We start from the raw sequence: 22,049 nt of genomic DNA on the forward strand, positions 1-22,049 counted from the left end.
TCAAGGCTGAGATTTTTCCAGGTTGCTGATCAGCTGAATGAAACCACAGAGGCCCAGGAGTCTGTCCAAAGTAGATTTACCTGACAGAAGCTTTATGGAAGTATTAAACAGCTGTCTGGTCCCTTTTGATTTATAACCTAATGGAAGTTTTTCACAGGCTAAAACGAAAGACCAAGTATTCTTGGCAACTCCAGTCTTGGCCTGCTTTGCAAGTATACATCCCTTCGGACGTTCTAAGTAGCATAACGGTTCTTTATTCCCGTTTCTCTTGGAACTGTAGATACTTTCTACTTTTCAATATAATTTATTCTTGTTTGGATGTTATAGCCAATGGCTCAAACAATAAAGACTACTGCTACTTTTCAATATAAAGTATTCTGGCAATTCTCTAATTCCAGAGCTTGATATCAAGGTTGATTTCCTTTTTATCCTGCTTTGAAGCCTTCTTTGATTTTGAGCTGATCCAGTAATTTTCTTGTATAAATATGTAGATTTTTGAAATTGGGATTACTGATCTAGAATGTTAAGGAGGTGAGTTTAAGACTCTAGTCCCACCTTGGGATGTTTTGATACATGTTTTACAAATATGGATGACAGTCCACATGGCTTACCACTGATAGCAAAAGCTACTAGCCGTGTAGCTAGAATTGCAACAACGTTTTGCAGTATTTCGAAATTCGGCAGGGTTTCAAATTTAGCACTTCAGCATTTTAGCACCATTAGTATTGTAATGCCTTCTGCAGTTTTGCCATCTTTTCATCACTGTGACTGCTGAGGACATTTTCACAGAAACATTTTAACCCTGAATGGTAGTTTTGGTGCTTTATTTATTGATGGCTTGCTGCTTCTTGTCATTTTTATTAATACTGGTTAAGATAGTTGTAATGTTTTTGGTATGAATTGAGGACCATAAGCTACTATGAAATCTTTTAGTTGAGAGGATGGAATAATACCTTTTCGTTAATAACGTCATCACAAAACGTTGGTTTCTGTGTTGAATTTTTTTTTTACTTTCAAATTCACCATTTGATTGTTGGAATTTAAATTTGGCAACAAGCTCATCAGTTTCAGCTAAATGAGTGAATATCAGTATTGCATTTGCTAACTTCTGTTGTGGGCCTTCATTCAGGCACTATTAGTTTATATTGTATGCCGGCAGATGGAACTTGTCAAATGAAGATATCGTCTGCAATAATTACAAATGGAACTTGTGAAGAGAGCTGTGAGGGAACCTAAACTACACATGGCATTGGGGATACCCTCACTGGGTGCTTTCACAGAATTGTTAGCCTGCGTAGCTACGCATGTGTGGGAACGAAGGTGCAACAGCAACCTGAATTGTTTCTGTGGGCTCCAATCGCTGCCTGCACGGATGCATGCAAGGGCGAAAACAGAGAAATGGGTTCCTTTTTCACGACCTGTTGTACATTTGCTGTGTGGAACAGGCCCAAAATTTGCAGTACAGGTTTTCTCAGCAAAATTATTTTCTTTACTGCATTCCTATCCTGTTTTTTGCCCCTTTCAAACTTGGGGTAGTTTATGCTAGATTCCCAGATGGGAATGAGAAACCTATTAGGAAGATACTTATAATACATTTTTGATGTGTATATGCTTTTTCCTTCACAGGGATTTAAAAAAAAATACAATTAAATTTGCATCCTGCTCTTTCTCCGAGGACCCCTGGATGAATATACCATAGACTATCACTTTTCCCCCTCACAACAGCCTTGTGAGGTTGCTTTGGGTTGAGAAAATCATGTAACAATATGCAGGTTCAAGCGTCATGCACAAACCATAAAACAAAAAAGTACAACAAATCCAACAGGGAATAAAGACTTGCAAATTTTAATACACAAATTGCACACCCTCACACCATGGGTGTTGCAGAAACAATAATCTCATATGCAGCCGCAAACAAATATGCGTACACTCTTCTCAATGGCTAGAGACGTGGGATAAACAATGACATGATGTGCTAAGTTTTGAGTCGATCCGTATCAAACAGTATCACACTCAGAAAAGTATTGCACCCAATTCGAAGGGCCGGAGAACAACATCTCTGGTCACTCATGAATAGCGCTGCTAGAGAGTTGTCCAATCACAGCTTAGCCAGACAGGAGTTTTGCATGCAGTGAACAGCTAATAAATTTTCCAGAAATAATGAGGGCAGCATTAAGATTCACAAGAAAGCTGCTGATGAAGGGGTTAAAGACCCTACAAAAAGAGAATTATTCGTCAAGTTCGTTGTGCTTTTTCATGTTATGGTTTGTTCTTGAGGCTGAGAGCCTTAACTTAGGCCCCTTCCGCACACGCAAAATAATGCATTTTCAAACCACTTTCACAACTGTTTGCAAGTGGATTTTGCTATTCCGCACAGTTTCAAAGAGCACTGAAAGCAGTTTGAAAGTTCATTATTCTGCATGTGCAGAATGAGCCATAGGTTGTGTGGCCGCACATTCAGGATGCTAGCTGTAAGGAGACCTAAATTCACATCCTCATCAAATTGACGAGGCAGTTTGGGTCCGTCAGTTCATTTCACAGGGATGCGTTATGAGAAATAAAATGGAGGAGAGATGAATACAGAACCCAGCCCGAGCTTCTTAGAGGAAATCTATGATTTTTAAAAATGTAATAGACGCAAATAAGATTGTGGCCTGGAGTACCCAGGATTTAAACCCAGGTCAGTACAAATCTAACCTGTATCCCAAGCAGACGTGTAAGCAAAGGGGTGTCATGTCATGAGTACTGTGTTCGATTCTGGGCACCGCAATTTAAGAAGGATATTGACAAGCTAGAATGTGTTCAGAGGAGGACAGCCAAAATGGTAAAAGATCTGGAATCCATGCCCTACGGAGAGAGGCTTAGGGAGCTGGGGATGTTTAGTCTGGAGAAGCGAAGGTTAAGAGGGGACATGATAGCCATGTTTAAATATTTGAAGGGATGCCATGTCAAAGAGGGAGCAAGCTTGTTTTCTGCTGCCTCAGAGACTAGGACACGGAGTAATGGATTCAAGGTGCAGGAAAAGAGATTCCACCTAAACATTAGGAAGAACGTCCTGACTGTCAGGGCTGTTTGACAGTGGAATACGCTGCCTCGGAGAGTGTTGGAGTCTCCTTCTTTGGAGGCTTTTGAAGAGAGGCTGGATGGCCATCTGTCAGGAGTGCTTTGACTGTGTGTTCCTGCATGGCAGGGGGTTGGACTGGATGGCCATTGTGGTCTCTTCCAGCTCTATGATTCTACGTGTGAAACATCCCTTCAGCTGCAGTTGTCTTTGTAATCGTTATTTTCTGTCTGCTCCACCCTCCGCGAGGGAGGCTGCAAGAGAAGCACAGGAAATTCTCACCAGCTGGCTGTTGTAGGCGCTCTTTGCCTGGCCGAAGGGCCCGGTCTCTCTCCCCCTCCGGTGTGGGCGGGGGTGGCCGCCTGACAGATTTACTGGAGGCTGAGAAAGGAAGGCATGGGCTGGGCTTTCTCTTTTTTTGGCGGCCGCTGACCGCTGGTCTCGCCTGCTGTTGGTCATTATGGATTCAATCATCATCCAGGAACGGTTAGTCGAGCGGCTGCTTTCTCCCAGGACTCAGCTGCAGAGAAGCCACTCGGTGAAGCTGAAGGTATATTTATAGCGATCGCCAAGCCAGAGAGCAGGCGGAGGGGAGGGGGGGGGGTACGTGTGGGTGTGTGCGCCTGCGAATGGTGCCCCGGGAGAAGCATTTAGCCCGGGAAGAGAGTCCTAGTGGGCAGAGCACCAGGAGGAAGCCGGTAAGGGGAAGGAGCGATGGGCTGGGGGAAGCCACAGCTGCGGGACCAGAGAGGCGGGGATGGTTTTTAAAAAGGCCAGCGATGAAATCCTGGTGTCTTTCAGTGTCTCGGTTCCTTCCAGTGGTTTTCCTGCTGCTCAGTTTTGTGTGGGTTCCCAGGGACGTGGGGTGGGGTGGAGTGGGGTAAAGACTCATTCTGTGAACGTGCTCTCTGTGGGTCTGCTGTGGGTCAGATTTTTGACAGGGTCTGCCACGCTGGGGGATTCTGCAAGCCCCCCCCCCCTTTGTTTCCTGCTGGTCTGGGTGGGAGGGAGAGAGTCCCGGTCGGTGACCTGTTTCATGTCTGTCTACGTCCTGTGGCAGAATGCAGAACATGTGCGAATGGTGAGTGTGTTTCTTGGGGGGCTGCGGCTGTGAGCCGCTGATAACGGTTGCCGTCTCCTTCCCTGCTCTCGTGGGTGGATTTATCCCTGCTGTTCCATATGATTTAAATATAGCCATTCCCTCCTCCGAGAGAAGAGTGCAAAACAAGGAAGTGAGATGAATTTGATCTCTCTCCTTTTTTTTTTTTTTGCCTTGTGCCAGGGCCTGAGTGTGAAATCGGCAATGGTGTTCCTGCACGACGCAGGCCAGCCTTGCTTTAAGATGCTGTTGGGGCTGGTAGGCAAGAGCAAGCCAGCGATTGTGTTAGAGCCGGGTCCAGAGCCGGCGGATGGTTAAGACAGATGGCAGGCGGCTGGGATTTGTATTGTGCGTTGAGCGAGGGCGTTTTGCATTGTGCGTTGAGCGAGGGCGTTTTGTTCTGTCGTCACCTGTTTTGTGAAGGTTTTGGAGGAAAGGAAGAGCCAAATGAGTTGCTGTGGGTAGGGGCAGAGGTACTGTAATCCTCATTAATGCAAGCACTGATTGGCAGTATCACAGCAAGAGATGAACCCTGCAGTCTAACCTTTCTAAGCCATTAATATTAATACTTGACATTTATATATACCCTGTTTTCAGTGTTCAGCAAACATGAGATAGGTTATTGTCAAAGGCTTTCACGGCCGGAATCACTGGGGTGCTGTGTGGTTTCCGGGCTGTATGGCCATGTTCTAGCAGCATTCTCTCCTGACGTTTCACCTGCATCTGTGGCTGGCATCTTCAGAGGATGCCAGCCACAGATGCAGGTGAAACGTCAGGAGAGAATGCTGCTAGAACACGGCCATACAGCCCGGAAACCACACAGCACCCCATGAGATAGGTTATCTGAAAAAGGCGTATTCTTCTACCACGTTACAGATGAGTGGTAAGACTTGAGCGTATTTGGCTTGCCTCAGGCCTCCTAGTGAGTTGGTGTGATGAAGTTGAGATTTTGGGAAGGTACCTGTTCTTTGCCATTATGGTCCTTCCATAAGCATAGAGATGTCTCTAGCAACGGGGAGCTAGAAGTGAAGTGGTTTATTTGGAGAGCCAGTGTGGTGTAGCGGTTAAGAGCAGTGGACTCTAATCTGGAGGACCGGGTTTGATTCCCCACTCCTCCACGTGAGTGGCAAACTCTAATCTGGAGAATTTGGTTTGAGTCCCTGTTCCTCCACATGAAGCCAGCTGGGTGGCCTTGGACCAGTCACAGTTCTCTCAGAACTCTCTTAGTCCCACCTACCTCACAAGATGTCTGCTGTGAGGAGAGGAAAGGGAGGGATTTGTAAGTCACTCCTTATGACTGAGAAAAGTGTGGTGTAAATCCAAACTCCTCCCCCTCCTTCAAGGAGGGGAAATGGGAATGAGAAGTTTCTGAAATACACAGCCAGTTTAATAATGCAGTAAAATACTCTCAATTAGCCTTTGAACGTTCAAATCATTTCCCTTTGATCAGAGGTGGGATCCAGCAGGTTCCCACAGGTTCCCGAGAGTAGGTTACTAATTATTTGTGTGTGCCGAGAGGGGGTTACTAATTGGGGATTTTGCCACGTGGTTTTTGCCTTAGTTACGCCCCTCCTCTCAGCAGTAGCGCAAAGAACTTGAAGCAGTCTAGCAGGAGGTGCACCGGCGTGCGTGGCAGCCTGCGCCTGCGTGCATTCGTTTCCCACCCAAGGACCGGCACAGCGGCTGCGTCCTTGCCACAGCCCCACCCAGGAATGCCCCGTCCCCGAAATGCCCGGCCACGCCCCTGTCGTGCCCCGCCCAGCCCCATTGGCGCTACGCCACAGTTTGAATCCCACCACCATGGGAACCTGTTACTAAAATTTTTGGATCTCACCACTGCCTTTGATGCTGTCTTAATCCCTACAACAAACCTGCAAGGAAGATCACGGCACTGTTAACACTTGAGTTGCAGGTGAGGCACTGAGGGAGTATCTCGTTCTTGGCTAGGGTTGCCTACTGCCCAGAATCACAACTGAGTGCTGGGCTACAGAGATCAATTCCCCTGGAGGAAATGACAACTTTGGAGGGCAGATTCTGTGACATCACATCCCTACAGAGCTTCCTTCCCCCCAGACTCTTCAAATGAGGTGGACTCTAATCTGGAGAGTCAGGCTTGATTGCCCCATCCTCCACATGAGCAGTGGACTCTACTGTGGTGAACCAGGCTTGTTTCCCCACTCCTACACATGAAGCCCGCTGGGTGACCTTGGGCTACTCACAGTTCTCTCCGAATTCTCTCATCCCTGCCTACATCGCAAGGTATTTGTTATGAGATGAGGAAGGGAAGGAATTTGTCAGCTGCTTATGGTTGAGAAAAGCTGTGTATAAATATAAACTGTTCTTCACTTCTTGACATGTAAAAAGACCTTGACCACGTTTGTGCATCGTAGGATCATGAGTCTGCTATGATGTGTATGTGTATGTTGTGGGGTAGATTGTGGGGGAGGAGAAAGATTCATGTGAGACAAAACATGGAAAGGCAAGAAAGGTTTCTACTGAGAAAGATGGTTACCAAGGGGTCGCCATGTTATTCTGTAGCAGCAAAACATGACAGGGTGGTACAGGGGTCTGCAACCCGCGGCTCTGGAGCCGCATGCAACTCTTTCAGCCCTATACTGCGGCTCCGAGTGGCCTGGAGGTCGGAGGGTAGTGTGGGCATGTCCCTCAGAGCAGCCACCATCCCCCCTCCCTGCCCGGTGCTGCTGCCTCCCGTAGCGTGAGAAGCGGCTGCACTGGGCAGGCCGCAGCCGCCATCCCCCCTCTGCCCCGTGGAGCAGGCGGGCAGAGGGGGTTCCCTGCCCAGCGCCGCTGCCTCCTGCAGCACGAGAGGCGGCGGCACTGGGCAGGCTGCAGCCCAGTGTTGGGATCCAAAAATTTTAGTAACAGGTTCCCTTGGTGGTGGGATTCAAACTGTGGCATAGCGCCAATGGGGCTGGGCGGGGCATTCCAGGGGCGTGGCCGGGCATTCCTGGGGTGGGGCATTCCTGGGCGGGGCTGTGGCAAGGATGCAGCTGCTGTGCTGGTCCTTATGCGGGAAACGAATGCACGCAGGCGCAGGCTGCCACACACGCCGGTGCACCTCCTGCTAGACTGCTTCAAGTTCTGCGCGCTACTGCTGAGGAGGAGGAGGGGCGTAACTAGGCAAAAATCATGTGGCAAAATCCCCAATTAGTAACCCCCTCTTGGCACACACAAATAATTAGTAACCTACTCTCGGGGACCTGTGAGAACCTGCTGGATCCCACCTCTGCTGCAGCTGCCATCCCCCTCTGCCCCACGGAGCAGGCAAGCAGAGGGGTTTCCCTGCCCGGCGCCGCTGCCTCCCGCAGTGCGAGCGGCGGTGGCACCAGGCAGGCCCTACAGAGCAGCGCTGGAAGGAAAGGTGAGTGGAGGGGCCGAACCAGAGGCCGCTCTGTGCGGAGCCGCCTCTCCGGCTTGGTAGATCTTCGGGGCCGTGGAAAACGGGTCCAAATGACTCTTTGGGTGGTAAAGGTTGCCAACCCCTGGTGTAGTAGAACCTTAAAGATGTAAAGGGAACGATTTTTCTGGCTAGCTTTTGTACCTGAAAGCAGTGAGGAGGAAAATACTCAAATATCAAATTATGAATATTCTGCTGGAACACAAGTGTACAGTATTCCTATAGATCTGTTTCTAAGAATGTGTAGTGTGTGTGGGCGTGGGCACACCACCAAGTCACACAGCTGATTTATGACGACCCCATAGGGTTTTCAAGTCAAGAGGTGGTTTGCCATTGCCTGCCTCTGCATGGGTTGAGAGAGTTCTGAGAGAACTGCGACTGGCCCCAGGTTCCCCAGCAGGCTTCATGTGGAGGTGGGGGGAATCGAACCTGATTAGACTCCAAATTAGAGCTGCCACTCTTAACCACTATGCCACACTGGCTTTGTAGGGTACTAGTTCTGGTGGGGAGATTAATTCGATGACAGTAACACAAATTCAGTTCTGTAGCCATGGATGCAAAGTGCACAATCAAGTCTGTGACAAGAATTGACTACCTCTTATTGTATTTAGGATTGTCATCTGATCCATCTGTCTTTAAAAACTCAATGCATATTTTTATTAGCTCTGGCTGTAGGAGTGTCTCATATTGTGTGGAAGGAGCCTTTGCAAGAACTGGGCTTGAGTGTGCAAGAACCATAGTTCAGCTGCTATCTTTCTCTTTCTCTCTCTTGGGGTCATGACTGTGTGGAGGTGGGACGGGGAGGGGGGGGCGGGGTTGGATAGCATCTTGCCAAGAGCCCTGAAACCTGGAATGAGCCCTGGTTTTTATACATGTTTCTGTAAGAACAAGAGAGATCAGTGTTCCAACAGAGTATTTACATGTGCATAATCTCTAGCATTTACAACATTTAAAGGTACTGTCTCAGTAGCACTGGTGATATTGCCCTTGTGCACCATGGAGATTGCTGACCTTGTAGCAAGACGTTCTGTATCCGAAAAAGGTCAACTGACCGTGGATTTTAACATTATAGGGAGTTATTACAGAAAACATTTTTGAGATATCAGAAAGAACACAAATTCATGTGCCAGGGAACACATTCTTTTGCAGGAAAACAGTCAAATTTTGCCTGGTACCTATCTATGCTTCCAGGTTTACAGTTATTACCGTAATCCCACTTTGCAGCCAAAAAATTGGTTCCCAAGCCCGCTCGTAGGAACCAAATACATAAATGACAACAAATGTTCGATTCATAAATGCTCCTTGAGGAAGTTAAAACAGTAATAATTTTTTCAACATTTAAATACTATCAAATCCCCTGACTAGATGGACTAGTCTATAATTTTATAAAACTGTTCTGGATATATTGTTAGATCCCCTGACTACAGCAATTCAAGAGATACCACTCTTGAAAATCTTGTCCAACATCCTGGAATGAAAAAAGGTGTTTCCTTCAGGAGCGGATTCTCAGCTGGATTCCCATGAGGGCCTTGTCAATGGAAACATGGGGAGCAGGAGGGCAGGGTTTGTCACTAGGCAAGAGCTGCCGTTCAAGTGGATGGCTGCCACAATTTATGTGTTATTAGGAACTGCTGTTGGCACATTTGTCAGAGGACCAGAAGGATGGGTATCTCCAAATGACTGAAAATATTGACTTGGTGTAGGTGGCCGACCAGAGTCCCTTGGCTGAATCATCTGCAAAGCAAGGCACCCTGGCTGTCGGTGTGTATAAGCAAAAGGCAGCTTTTCAAGGCAACGCTCTTTGTGCATGCCCATGGCGATGAAATGCCATTTCCTCGCGGTGCCGACTGAGAAAGCGAGGCATAGTATCTCAGGGGCAGCCCCCGTGTCTGCACCCCCTCTGCCACTTCGGAATCGAGGAGGGGAAAAGTGATGGATGAAGACCCCTGGATGAGTTCAAGCTTGTAAGACCTTCCAAGCGGTTTTTCCCCCTTTTTGAAACGGTTCTTAATGCGATGACAGGGTTCGCCTGGGAGAAAGACGCCTCTGTGTAGTAAGAGCGGAGAACCGCCAACGGGACCTCTTGAGTTATCATGAACTATGAATGGCACATTCACAGGGTGTTTTGCAGTGTGGAGCCAGAATTCCACTGGCATGAGCCGGCCCATGAATCTCTTGTCCCCCTGAGGGCAACAGGAAGTGGCCGGCCTCGTTTTGGAGCCAGTGTAAACACTGTGGGGAATGGTGCCTTTGAGTTAGCACGTTTAGCCTTCTCCGCCTTGTGAAGGTTGTGGGGACTCTGAGGAGCGCTCCAGCCTTGGCTGCAATCTGTCTTTGACCCGTCAGTGTAGATCTGAAAACTTTACTTGTCCTTTTCTTGTAGCTTGGTATCATTCTGTCCAGCATATCTAAAGTGTTTGAGGGTAAACAGAACTTTGGGCATTGGTCTCTTTCATTATTAACGTTTGGCACTCTCAAGGGCTCATTCCGCACATGCAGAATAATGCACTTTCAAACTGCTTTCAGTGCTCTTTGAAGCTGTGCGGAATAGCAAAATCCACTTGCAAACAGTTGTGAAAGTCGTTTGAAAACGCATTATTTTGCGTGTGCGGAAGGGGCCAAGGATAGTGGAAAAACCGAGAGTATTTATTTTATTCAAGATATATAGAACCTATCATGTCAGTGGTGTTCAGAAGGTGGCTTCCGTACAAGGTTAACCGCCCCCCTTCCCCACAAACAATAAACAATCGGAACTGAATCAATAGACCACATTTAAAAAAATCCAAACCTCAGTTTAAAAAAAAAACTTGTTTTCACCCAACCACAAATAAAGTAAGACTAAATCATAAACTCCAGCAAACATCAATAAAATAAAATACAGATCACTTCAGAGGAGGTAGAAGAAGAACAGTAAAAAAATGCACAATCAAACCAACAAGGTCTGGGGGAAACCTTTAGCTTGGTACTGGCTAGGCTGCAACCTGTGGCTCTCCAGATGTTTGTGGACTACAATTCCCATCAGCCCCTGCTGGCATGGCCAATTGATGAAGAAAAGCATTCAGGTGTCAGTTTAGCAACTCTTCAGGTTTACCCACCTTGCTTCAGCAGGGGAGGACATGCGCAACAGGGCTTAATTTTTAGGTTGTAAACTGTGTATGGTTCTTACCTGGCATGTTGCATTCCTTTGCCCCCTTGCATGGATCTATGAATATGAGAGCGCTTTGACAAATGTAATCTCACACCCACAATTTGGAAGTGGTACGATCTGTTCTGCCACCCTTAGCACTCTGCCCCCTCACTACTCCATACGATACAAAGACCTTTATTAGGCATATTTGTGCTACATAAAATAACAACAAGAAAAGGTATAACGTATGCTGTTAATTCACTCTTAGCGACATGACCTGCAAGAAGTAGTGAGCTGTTTTTCCTAAAATCAGAGGATCATTACTATTAAATAGTTTTACCATGCAAACTTTGGGAGAGGCTTTATCCATAATTGAAGATAATAGAGCTTCCCTCTGTGAATTATATTTTGGACAGTAACATACAATATGCTCCAATGTTTCCACCGCGGTAGGATAATGTGGGCATACTCCCGTGGTGGCGAACCTTTGGCACTCCAGATGTTATGGACTACAATTCCCACCAGACCCTGCCAGTATGGCCAATTGGCCATGCTGGCAGGGGCTGATGGGAATTGTAGTTCATTACATCTGGAGTGCCAAAGGTTCGCCACCACTGGCATACTCTGTCCGATAGGGGGAGCTTCTCAATCCGACCTTGTAAAAGGGCAGGGGAGAAGACATTGCATCTGGCTCTAGTCAGAACCCAGCGTTGTTTGGGATCTGAAACTTGTAATAGATAATTGGCCATCTTACCCATGTTGGGATTAATACCCAGCCCCTCACTACTCACCTCATTCATGTTGGAAGATCCACACCTGGTGCGTGTGTATCCCTTGAAAAGTAGCAGAGTGGCACAGAGGCTAAACACAGAGAAGCTTACCTGAGCACAAACACGTGGTTGAGCTTGCTAGAGAGAACTTCAGACACAAAAGAAAGTCAGAGTCATTTGTAGTTTCTAATCTAGTAAAAAGAGTATTTATTAGTGAACTCCATTCTGGATAGAAAGGTGGAGAGATCGGTTCACTATCTAATCTAATCTAGCTGGATGGAGGCGGATGTGTAGGAGACACATCCTCTCCCTAGGCATGGTGAAGGTAAGAGTAATGGAGAGGTCCGAGAAGAAGGCGGAAGCAAGGGAGGAAGTCCCTAAGAGTATCAGTCTACATCAAAGGGATAGACTCAGCATGATAGAGTAAAGGTGACAAATTCCTAAGTCCCTATCTAGCCACTAGCTCGCTAGTAAAAAACCCCTCTGCAGGATGAGGCAGGAAACAGCGTAAAGTCCCTTTTCTTCCAACAATTCATAGGCCAAGCCTGACATTCAGGAGACAAGGTCTATTGCTTCAGGAGCCGGGAGATCAATGTTTAAAAAGGGATGTTGTTCTGATGGTAGGACCCCTTCCTCCAAATACCCAGAAGTGACATGTCAACGGCCATCACACCAGTGTGACTGTTATGAATGTGGCCAATCCTTATAGAAAGGTATTTGCCAGAAGTGACATTGCACGAACAGCATGATGTCATTTCCTTCCATCTCTTCCTTCTTCTGCTGGTTGCCAGCCGTCAGCTGGTTGCCAACCCAATTGTCACTCAGCTACTCTCATTATCCTATCCATTTTGAAGACCATTTGGGCCTTGCTCCCCTTCCTCATTTTAAGTGGATCCACACAATTGTATTTTTCTCCATGCCTGCCTTCTGTCATGGACTGGAGGGCTAGCCAGTTTGCTATTAGACACAGCAAATGTCTCTGAGTTAGAAATGCCAGCTGCCATCCCTATTCTTAGAGAACAGCCATGGCAGACAGTTTCCCTCTTATTAACATGTTTCACTCTTGGATGTCATTAAATGTGGGCCTCTCTTGAAATAGCTGATTAAAGAAATACTTCATTTCTCATTAATCAGCCATGAGTCCCCATCAAAATGCTATGGAGAGAGATAATTGGGACCAATAAATCTCTCTCTCTTTCTCTCTCTCTCACTCTCACTCTCTCTCTCTCTCACTCTCTCTCTCTCTCCCCTCCCCCCCCCCCACGTTGGCAGTATAGCCAGCATCTATCATGAATGCCTTTTCAGCTCATCTGTCTGTCAGACAATATAATATTCATCCCAGGGAGATACCAATCAGTTATCAGCTCAGGAATCTCTCACTTTGGGGTGTTATGGGCTTTCCGGGCTGTATGGGCATGTTCCAGTAGCATTTTCTCCAGATGTTTTGCCTTCATCTTGGGCTGGCGTCTTCAGAGGATCAAGTTAGCTGGATCCTCTGAAGATGCCAGCCACAGATGCAGGTGAAAATGCTACTGGAACACGGCCGTACAACCTGGAAACCCACAACACCCCAGTGATTTTGGCCATGAAAGCCTTCAACAATACAATTTCTCACTCTCTTCTTAAATTACACTTTCTCCCGAACTTATATTTGTCTAGGGCCAAAATGTCCCTAAGCACCCAGCAGGGAGCTTCTATCAATTCCTTGAACTTCTAAGTTGTGCTGCATTTGCTTGTATACACGATTATCCTTTGTTCTCTTTGTGTCCAACTGCTACTTGTCTTCTTCTTGCAGGACCATGAAAAGCAGTATGTGGGGTTTGCAACGCTGCCCAACCAGGTGCACCGGAAATCCGTGAAGAAGGGCTTTGATTTCACTCTCATGGTGGCAGGTGAGGATTTTCAGACACTTAATTGGAACCCCTCTTGGGCTTTACTACCTGCCCTGTTGTTAAGTAACTAGGGTTGCACTGTACAAAACGATTTAAAAAGTTATGTGGATGAATTATTAAGGACTGTAGTCTATAGTACTATGTAAGCTTCCTGTAAATAGGATCATACTGTGTAATTTTGCACCATTTCCTGTGTAATATTTAGGCTTTGCTTCTGTTTCTGGATTTCTGGTTGGTTCTACAGTCACAATCCTATTGGCTGTTGTGGATTGGGCTGTGTGGTTGTGCTCTGGAGAGAAGGTGCCAGCCATAGATGTGGACAAAAGAAGTGGACAGAAGTCATCTCTGTTGACAAAGCCATCACTTTAGCACATCTTGGACACAGATAGCACATGGAAGCATTATGTTCCAGTCCATGTGTGGAAGATTCACAGTTTGTGCTGCCCTGTAGATTTGTCCCAGCAATACTCAGTCATGAGCAAGATGACATTCCAGATTATTGCAACCGATGTAATGCTCTGCAGGGTCATATCTCTTGTTCCCTGTTTCCCTTCACTGGGAGCTCCCAAGTGTTCTGTGGCCTGGTCTACATTTGGATCATCCAGGTGTATTTTCTCTGTAAATATCAGATCAGGAATACTGCACAGTTACCAGAAACAAGAAATGGCTTAACACAACCTAAGAGTCAGGAGCAACCAAAGCATCTTGTACAGAGTCGCTAGGTGTTGTTCTGGATCTCGCTAGGCCTTGTTCTAGATCTCGCTAGGCCTTGTTCTAGATCTTGCTAGGCCTTGTTCTAGATTTTTCTCCACGTGATCTTACGGCAAGTCTGCAAATGACCAGTAATATACGGGAATGTTCCTAAATTGTAAATTCTAACACAACAGGCTTTCCCCCTTTCCCCCCATTCTGAACTGGCCCTACAAAACTGACGTTTGCCTTATGGAAGGAAAATACCGGTTCTCTCTTTGTGTTTCCTATCTCTGCTCTTCAGTAAAGCAAATGATTTCTCTGCCTGCCGATGGTACCAAGCTGAATCTGCTATTTACCAAGCAAAAATATTTGAATGCAAAACTGATTTAGTTCGACCCTTTAAATCTCTCACTGAAGAAGATAAACGGGGTGTGAGACTATCCATCTGCGAACACCATTCTGCCCCCCTGTGAAAGATGGCAGTTGTATGATCCAGTCAGGGTTTATGTTTCCCCACCATCTGGCTCTTCAGGACTTGAAGCTGCTACGATTTCTGTTTCCCTTGACATGGTAGTTGCAAAGTGCTGTAGAGACCATGGAGCCATCTGGATAAAGATAATTTGAAGTCTTTCTGTCCATATTTTTTGTTTTGTTTTCAATTCTGATATGGATGGCACATGGAACATTCCCACACAAATCTCTTCCAACCCTAGCCTTTGTCGTCAGACTTCCCTGAAATGTATTGTCAGCTGGAATTCTCCACAAGTTTTGGCTGCCTATGACCAACCCATTTGCAGTCCTAGATTTAGGTCAATGGTGGCAAACCTATGGCACTCCAGATGTTCTTTGACTACAATTCCCATCAGCCCCTGCCAGCATGGCCAATTGGCCATGCAGGCAGGGAATGATGGGAATTGTAGTCCATGAACATCTGGAGTGCCATAGGTTCGCCACCACGGATTTAGATCTTAATTTCATCTGTACAAGATATGGAGCTGGCTTCCCTAAGATGGAAATCATGCTTTTATTGGATGTACTTCCTCAGTGGCAAGGGAAAAAGAACTTTGTGCATGCATAGAAAAAGTATTTTCTTTCTGTATTTTAAAACTGAAGTCCTGATATGGGGCTGCCTGTCTAGATAGCCACTAGTTTTTCCTCAAAGACATAAGAATCCCCCTACTGGATCAGACCGTGCAGCTAATATCTTTTCCTGCACTGTCCATGAAGCTGACATGCAGGTCATGAAGGCAATAGTCCTTCCCAGTTGATGGCCCACTGGCTGTTGAGCTGAGGCTTGGGAAACTGTTACTCAGACATTCCAACCGTGAACAGTCTTGTGGCTTGTTTAGGCTGCACTGTGTGGAGAAAACTTGGTTCATTTACTATTCGCAATTAATGAAACCAAGTTGATGTGTAAATGCTGAGTGGTCTGCTCATTCTCTCTCTTTGGTCTCCCAGAAGAGAGAACACCTTCCCTGAGCTTCCTGCTCTGTGGCTAGGTGCAAGGAACAGCACTTACACTTCACAACCTGTGGTTTGTGAATTCAGATGTCACAGCAAACCGCAGATTATGGTTAACAAACTAGCTGCAATCCCTAGTTTGAAATTCCATTTTTGGTGCCATCTGTTGAAAGTTGTCTGCATTGACTCATCTTAACTATCAGTGGTTTGGTGATTGACTGAATGTGGACTTGGAGGGCCCTTAATTCAGATGAAGGCCTGATGAGGGACACTGTTCCCATGAGTTCTCCTCTGCCAACATAATGGCATTTTGTTGAGCATCAAAAATGGGGACAGATAAAACTAGACTGGATGGAGCTGAGATACTACATCTGACCAAGGACAGAGTATCATAAACAAGAACATTTTCTGCTAGTGAAAGATAATGCAACTTCTGCACCCTGTTCTCAAAAGATAACAAAATATTGTCTTGGAATTCAGTCTCAGAAACTGTGTCCAAGATGTTCTTCTAATTCAGTACTTGGATTCATTTTTTTCAGGCGAGTCGGGTCTGGGCAAATCTACACTGGTGAACAGCTTGTTCCTGACAGACCTCTACAAAGACCGGAAGCTTCTCAATGCAGAGGGTATGTTGTATCCAGCGCGAGGAATAAGCTGAGCTTTTTGTGACGAGAACTGAACGGATTGTCTTTAAAAGCTGGCTTCCCTATTCTCACTGCTGCTAGTTCGGATGGATCAGCAGTACTTTTATGGGGAAAATAGCTACTGTGGTACCAAAACTGTCATGGCAGCTCTTAACCCTTGCAACAGGAAGTGCCTCTGTAATGTTGCACTTCCTGGTTTCCTATTACTGTTGCTGACATGCGTTCTTCTTTCTTTTCTCTTTATTGAGAGATAGAAGCCTGACCAAAATATTTTTAGCATTATTTGCTAGAGATGTATCTGACTCTTTCCACGAGGAACTACAGGCCAGACTAGATAAGATACACAGGGATGCATTTTACATGGTAATAGTGTAAATGGGAAACCCTTTTGACAGGGGTTGCAGTGGTGGATGGGTGGATGGTGAAAGTCTCCTCAACTCTTTAGATATGGAACGTACATGTTTTAAACCATCCTCTCTTTCACCCATTGATTCTGCCCTCCAAGTTCTTTCCAAGACTGTTTTTCCTTCTAGCTAGACCCATTTCTATATCTGGGGCTCAGCTGGAGAAAATAAATTAAACACTGCAAGAAGCAGCATTTGCAAGATTGAAGCAGTAGGTGGGTGTTGATTCTTCCCTGCAAATGACTAAATATTTCATCCCTGCAAATGACTAAACATAAGTAGCACTGAAAAAAACAACCCCTCAACAGAATTCTTCAATAAATAAAAATATTCTACCTGAAACCTAAAACTTAGCAAGCTTGGCCAATGCGGGGAGAAAATTCCAGAGTCAATGTGGCCATCACCAAGAAGACCCTGTTCCCTAGTTGTCACTCACCTTACCTTGTGCCAAGCAGATCTTAGCAGAGGATTTGGGGGAGGGGGGAATGGCCCCTTAAGTCTAAAACTGAGGCATTTCAACAGGAGATTTCTGAACTTCTAGGATTATGTCTCAAGAGGGAGAAAAGTGTGGGTGCGACGTGGCCATATTTTGGGATGTGGAAGGGAAAAAAGACATTCCTGATACTAACCTGCATTACCTTCTTTTTATTTAATGTTTGTATATCAAGAAAGAATCAGTCAGACAGTAGAGATTGTGAAACACACAGTGGACATTGAAGAAAAGGGGGTGAAGCTGAAGCTAACAATAGTGGACACTCCAGGTTTCGGAGATGCTGTTAACAATAAGGAGTGGTAAGTGCGCTCCCCACTGTTTCTGCAGTTGTCAGATGGTAAGAAGAGGGGAGATTGAGTTAAAAGGATAGGACAGAAGCAGAGCGGCCATACCTCATCCAGTTTCCCTCTGGGAAGTCAGCCTCTTTGTTTATCCAACTGCCACATACATTTAATCTGAAAATAGTTGAATTGTCTTCCCCCTGTCCTTGAATCCAGGAAGTTATAGTCTGATCCCCCTGAATGAAGCTTATACAGGGAAATGCATAAGGGCTTTCCATGACATTAAAACAATCACCATGCATCTTTTCCCTTTTGGTTTGGTGAAAGATCTCAATCGGAGACTCTGGAGAGCTTCCGCCAGTAAGAATAGACATTACCATCCTTAGTAGACCAACCCAGGATAAGGCAACTTCATGTGTTCATGTGAACTCTTGTCAGAAATTCTGAATCCAAATGCTGCATCTAGCTCTTATGACTAGTAGTCAAGGATAGCCCCGACTTCTGTGAACCCTGGTCGTTTCCCCTAATTACTCCTCGACCACCCTTTGCTGCGCGCTACTCCCAGTGCGCGTCATTTCTGCCACGCTCTCCCAGAGTTTTCACGACCTCGCATTCTGCGCATTTGGTCATCAAAAGGCGCCATTTTGAGGAGAGCAAGCAATTCAGGGATGATGCTACGCGCCAGGGGCAATGCACCGACAGCCGCAGCTGCCGGGTGGTTGTAGCGTTGTCGCCGCCCCTTTAGTGGGGAGTGCCGGGGGACCCTGCGCTACTTGGGGAGAGTAGCGCACAGCAGCAGGTAAGTGGGGAAACGACGCCTGTTTAATAATTTTTAAAAACCAACCCCCTTGGGAATAAAATCTCCACCCTTTCTGTGTACTTCTTTGAACCCAGTTGGAAGCCGATCACCGATTACATCGACCAGCAGTTCGAACAGTACTTCCGAGACGAGAGCGGCCTCAATCGGAAGAACATCCAGGACAACCGAGTCCACTGCTGCTTGTACTTCATCTCTCCGTTTGGCCACGGGTGAGGCATTCCATTCCGTGCGCAGGATTGGGCCCCTATGGGTTCTTTATGACTAAAGAGGGTATCTGAATTGGGGCATGTAGTGGCAGGTTCTTTCTGCATGCTCTAGCATGCAGCCAGGAACACAAGGGGAAAAGCTGAGCAGCTTTTCTGTTGAACTTAGAAGAAGAAGAGGAAGAAGCAGAAGAAAGGTTGGATTTATATCCCCCTATCTCTCCTTCAGGAGACTCAAAGGGGCTTACAAACTCCTTTCCCTTCCCCCCTCACAACAAACACCCTATGAGGCGGGTGGGGCTGAGAGAGCTCAGAAGAACTGTGACTAGCTCAAGGTCACCCAGCTGGCATGTGTGGGAGTGCACAAGCTAATCTGAATTCCCCAGATAAGCCTCCACAGCTCAGGCTGCAGAGCGGGGAATCAAACCCAGTTCCTCCAGATTAGAGCACACTTGCTCTTAACCACTACGCCACTGCTCCTCCTGCAAGTGCTTCCCAAGGCTGCTTTTCCTCCTAGAATAAGAGTTTGGATTTCTATCCCCCCTTTCTCACCAGATAAACCTCCACAGCTCAAGTGGCAGAGCAGGGAATCAAACCCGGTTCTCCAGATTAGAGTGTACCTGCAAGTGCAGTGCAGTGACAGGACCGAAATCTGGCTCTGGCTGTACCCATGGGTGTAAATGTGGAAGCTCCCTTTGTTTGCTCTCTTTGTTGTCTACGTTCCCTCCTGCCCGGCCAATTCCTCTCTTATCTCGCTTCTCTTTGTCGCAGGCTGAGGCCGGTGGATGTGGAGTTCATGAAGGCTCTTCACGAGAAAGTCAATATCGTGCCCCTTATTGCCAAAGCCGACTGCCTCATCCCTTCGGAGATCAAGAAACTAAAAGAGCGGGTGAGCAGTGTTGCTTTTCGACTTGGTAGTCTTGGAAGGAGGAGCCGCATGTGGGGTTTTTAGGCTTCGAAGTTCTGGGATCTGCCATGGAATCCTTAACATGCGCAACACAACATTCAGAGAGCTGAACTGCACATTGCAGCTGCCATGGGTTTGACCTGTGGCTTGATATACGGAATAAAACACTACAAGCCACTTTGCCCACTGGCCACAAATTACAATGGAGGATTCAAGTGCATGCGCAGTTTTAATAAGTGACTGGTGCTCTTATATAAATATTAACAGACATACATGACAAAATCAACACTGACAATTTGGGCGTCTTAGTGGATAGTTCCATGGGAATGTCAACTCAGTGCATGGCAGCTGTGAAAAAGGCAAACTCTATGCTGGGGATAATTAGGAAAGGAGTTGATAATAAAACTGCAAAGATTGTCATGCCCTTATATAAAGCCGTGGTTCGACCGCACTTGGAGTACTGTGTTCAGTTATGGTCTCCACATCTCAAAAAGGATATCGAAGAGATAGAAAAAGTGCAGAGAAGGGCAACGAGGATGATTGAGGGACTGGAGGAGGAGAGGCTGCAGCGTTTGGGACTCTTTAGTTTGGAGAGGAGATGGCTGAGGGGGGATATGATTGAAGTCTATAAAATTATGCATGGGGAAGAAAATGTTGACGGGGGTGGGGGGGGGAGGTTGACATAATGCTGCCCAATATCTACAAGAGTTTACTTTTGCCCAGCTAAGTCTCTGGCCATTACTGGAATAAATAATATCCAAGTAGTTTTTTGGGTGGTTCTATTGGCCACCCCCTTGAAAGTGTTGTGTTTTTGGACCATCAACTGGTTTTTGTGGTCTAACATGCTGTTTCCATTCTTTCTGTCTTCCTTCACCATCTGTGTGCAGATCCGGGAAGAGATTGACAAGTTTGGAATCAAAGTTTACCAGTTTCCAGAGTGTGACTCGGATGAAGATGATGAGTTCAAGCAACAAGACCGGGAGCTAAAGGTGGGAGTGAAGATTGGCATAACCATTTAGCCTGTTGCATTCCTAGAAGCAGAAGGGAAACAGTTAGTGGTAATAGTTAGTGGTAACATGGTGGGATTGGGGGTTGGCAGTAAATCTTCCTATAAAATATTACCTTAATAATAGTCTCCCCTACTTTACAAGGTGTCTATTGTCGGGAGAGGGAAGGAGTTTGTAAGCTACTTTGAGAAAAGCGGGATTTAAATCCAAACTCTTCTTCCTCCTGCTCCTCCTGCTCCTCCTCCTCCTTTCTTTCCCACACCTGTGCCATAGACAGGAAATCTGTCTGTTTCCTTCTGTGATCATTGCTGGGTTATTTCTGTCCATCCCTGACCTTGGCTGTAACATGTTTCAAGATGGTTTGATTCCCAGTTCCTCTCATTCTAGGAAAGTGCTCCTTTTGCAGTCATTGGCAGTAATACGGTGGTGGAAGCCAAAGGCCAGAGAGTACGAGGGCGGCTCTATCCCTGGGGCATTGTGGAAGGTATGTTTTGAAAATTGGCTACAGCCATGGAGGAGCATATCCAGAGGTGGGATCCAGCAGGTTCTCACAGGTTCCCGAGAGTAGGTTACTAATTATTTGTGTGTGCTGAGAGGGGGTTACTAATTGGTGATTTTGCCACATGATTTTTGCCTTAGTGATGCCCCTCCTCTCAGCAGTAGCGCACAGAACTTGAAGCAGTCTAGCAGGAGGTGCACTGGCGTGCGTGGCCACCTGCGCCTGCGTGCATTCGTTTCCCGCCCAAGGACCGGCACAGCGGCTGCATCCTTGCCACAGCCCCGCCCAGGAATGCCCCGCCCCCGGAATGCCCGGCCCCGTTTTGCCCCGCCCATCCCCATTGGCACTACACCACAGTTTGAATCCCACTACCATGGGAACCTGTTACTAAAATTTTTGGATCCCACCACTGAGCATATCATTGACTGCTGTTATCCCTAATGGAGAAGTGGCATCTTCATGCCTTGCAAGTCAGCTTCTGTAGGCATCTAGCAGGCTGTTGCTGGGTCAGATGGACCTTTGGGGCAGTTCTGAAAGGTAGTGGCAAGAAAAGGTGGGCTGCACCAAGCACAGAGCAAAGAAACGAGACCATTGGTAATTTGACTCTGAGACCTCCATTTTTTAACATTTTATTAGAAGAAAGTAAGACATAGTACAGATCCATGTCAATCTAAAAGATTACAATATTTATCATTTACATTTCTATATAAAACAAATAGACGCAAACGCAGTAGAGAAAGTAAAAAGGAGGTAGAGAGAGAAAAAGATAGAAGTTACATTTTATAGGAAGAAAGAAAAGAAAAAGAAAAGATAAAATCAGTAAGAAAAATTTATTTAGACTAATTTAAAATTGACTTCCTGCTAGGAAGGGTATTTATGTCTTAAATGAAATATTTAAATTTTGCTTAATTCCGTATTTTACGTAATGTATACATACTAATCCATAAATGGTTCCAAATCTATTACCTATTTTTATTATTTGAGAAAAAAACTTTAGGAATATATACATTTTTAAGCCATATGTTGTAATTATATTTATTATCATCTTTTCCTGATTACTTGATATTCATATGTTTTGAGCAAGGAACAACTTTATCGTAATTATCTGCTGAAAGTAGGGGGACTCTGAGACCTCTATGTGTTTACATATGCTTCATCCAGAGGCGTGAGGGGGGCGGTATCTATAAAATATCTTAGGCCCCTTCCGCACACGCAAAATAATGCATTTTCAAACCACTTTCACAACTGTTTGCAAGTGGATTTTGCTATT

General features: G+C 46.0%; 1 protein-coding gene across 4 annotated transcripts in view; it reads left to right on the top strand.

Annotated features, from left to right (window-relative positions):
• Nucleotides 1-22,049, top strand: part of SEPTIN5 (septin 5) — an 85,352-nt gene that overhangs the window by 54,567 nt on the left and 8,736 nt on the right. Inside the window, exons 1-8 of one of the 4 annotated variants that reach the window (XM_048513741.1) lie at nt 3,346-3,611; nt 13,271-13,367; nt 16,061-16,147; nt 17,238-17,361; nt 18,238-18,372; nt 19,138-19,255; nt 20,161-20,262; nt 20,668-20,764. In XM_048513741.1, the coding sequence (XP_048369698.1) occupies nt 3,522-3,611; nt 13,271-13,367; nt 16,061-16,147; nt 17,238-17,361; nt 18,238-18,372; nt 19,138-19,255; nt 20,161-20,262; nt 20,668-20,764 (850 nt within the window). In that variant the 5' untranslated portion in view covers nt 3,346-3,521. Of the gene's footprint in view, nt 1-3,345; nt 3,612-4,082; nt 4,143-13,270; nt 13,368-16,060; nt 16,148-17,237; nt 17,362-18,237; nt 18,373-19,137; nt 19,256-20,160; nt 20,263-20,667; nt 20,765-22,049 lie in introns of those variants that run through there. The other 3 variants (XM_048513742.1, XM_048513744.1, XM_048513743.1) reach the window with 3 other exon arrangements.

Source organism: Sphaerodactylus townsendi, linkage group LG13, assembly GCF_021028975.2.
Source record: "Sphaerodactylus townsendi isolate TG3544 linkage group LG13, MPM_Stown_v2.3, whole genome shotgun sequence".
Classification (NCBI taxonomy): Eukaryota; Metazoa; Chordata; class Lepidosauria; order Squamata; family Sphaerodactylidae; genus Sphaerodactylus; species Sphaerodactylus townsendi.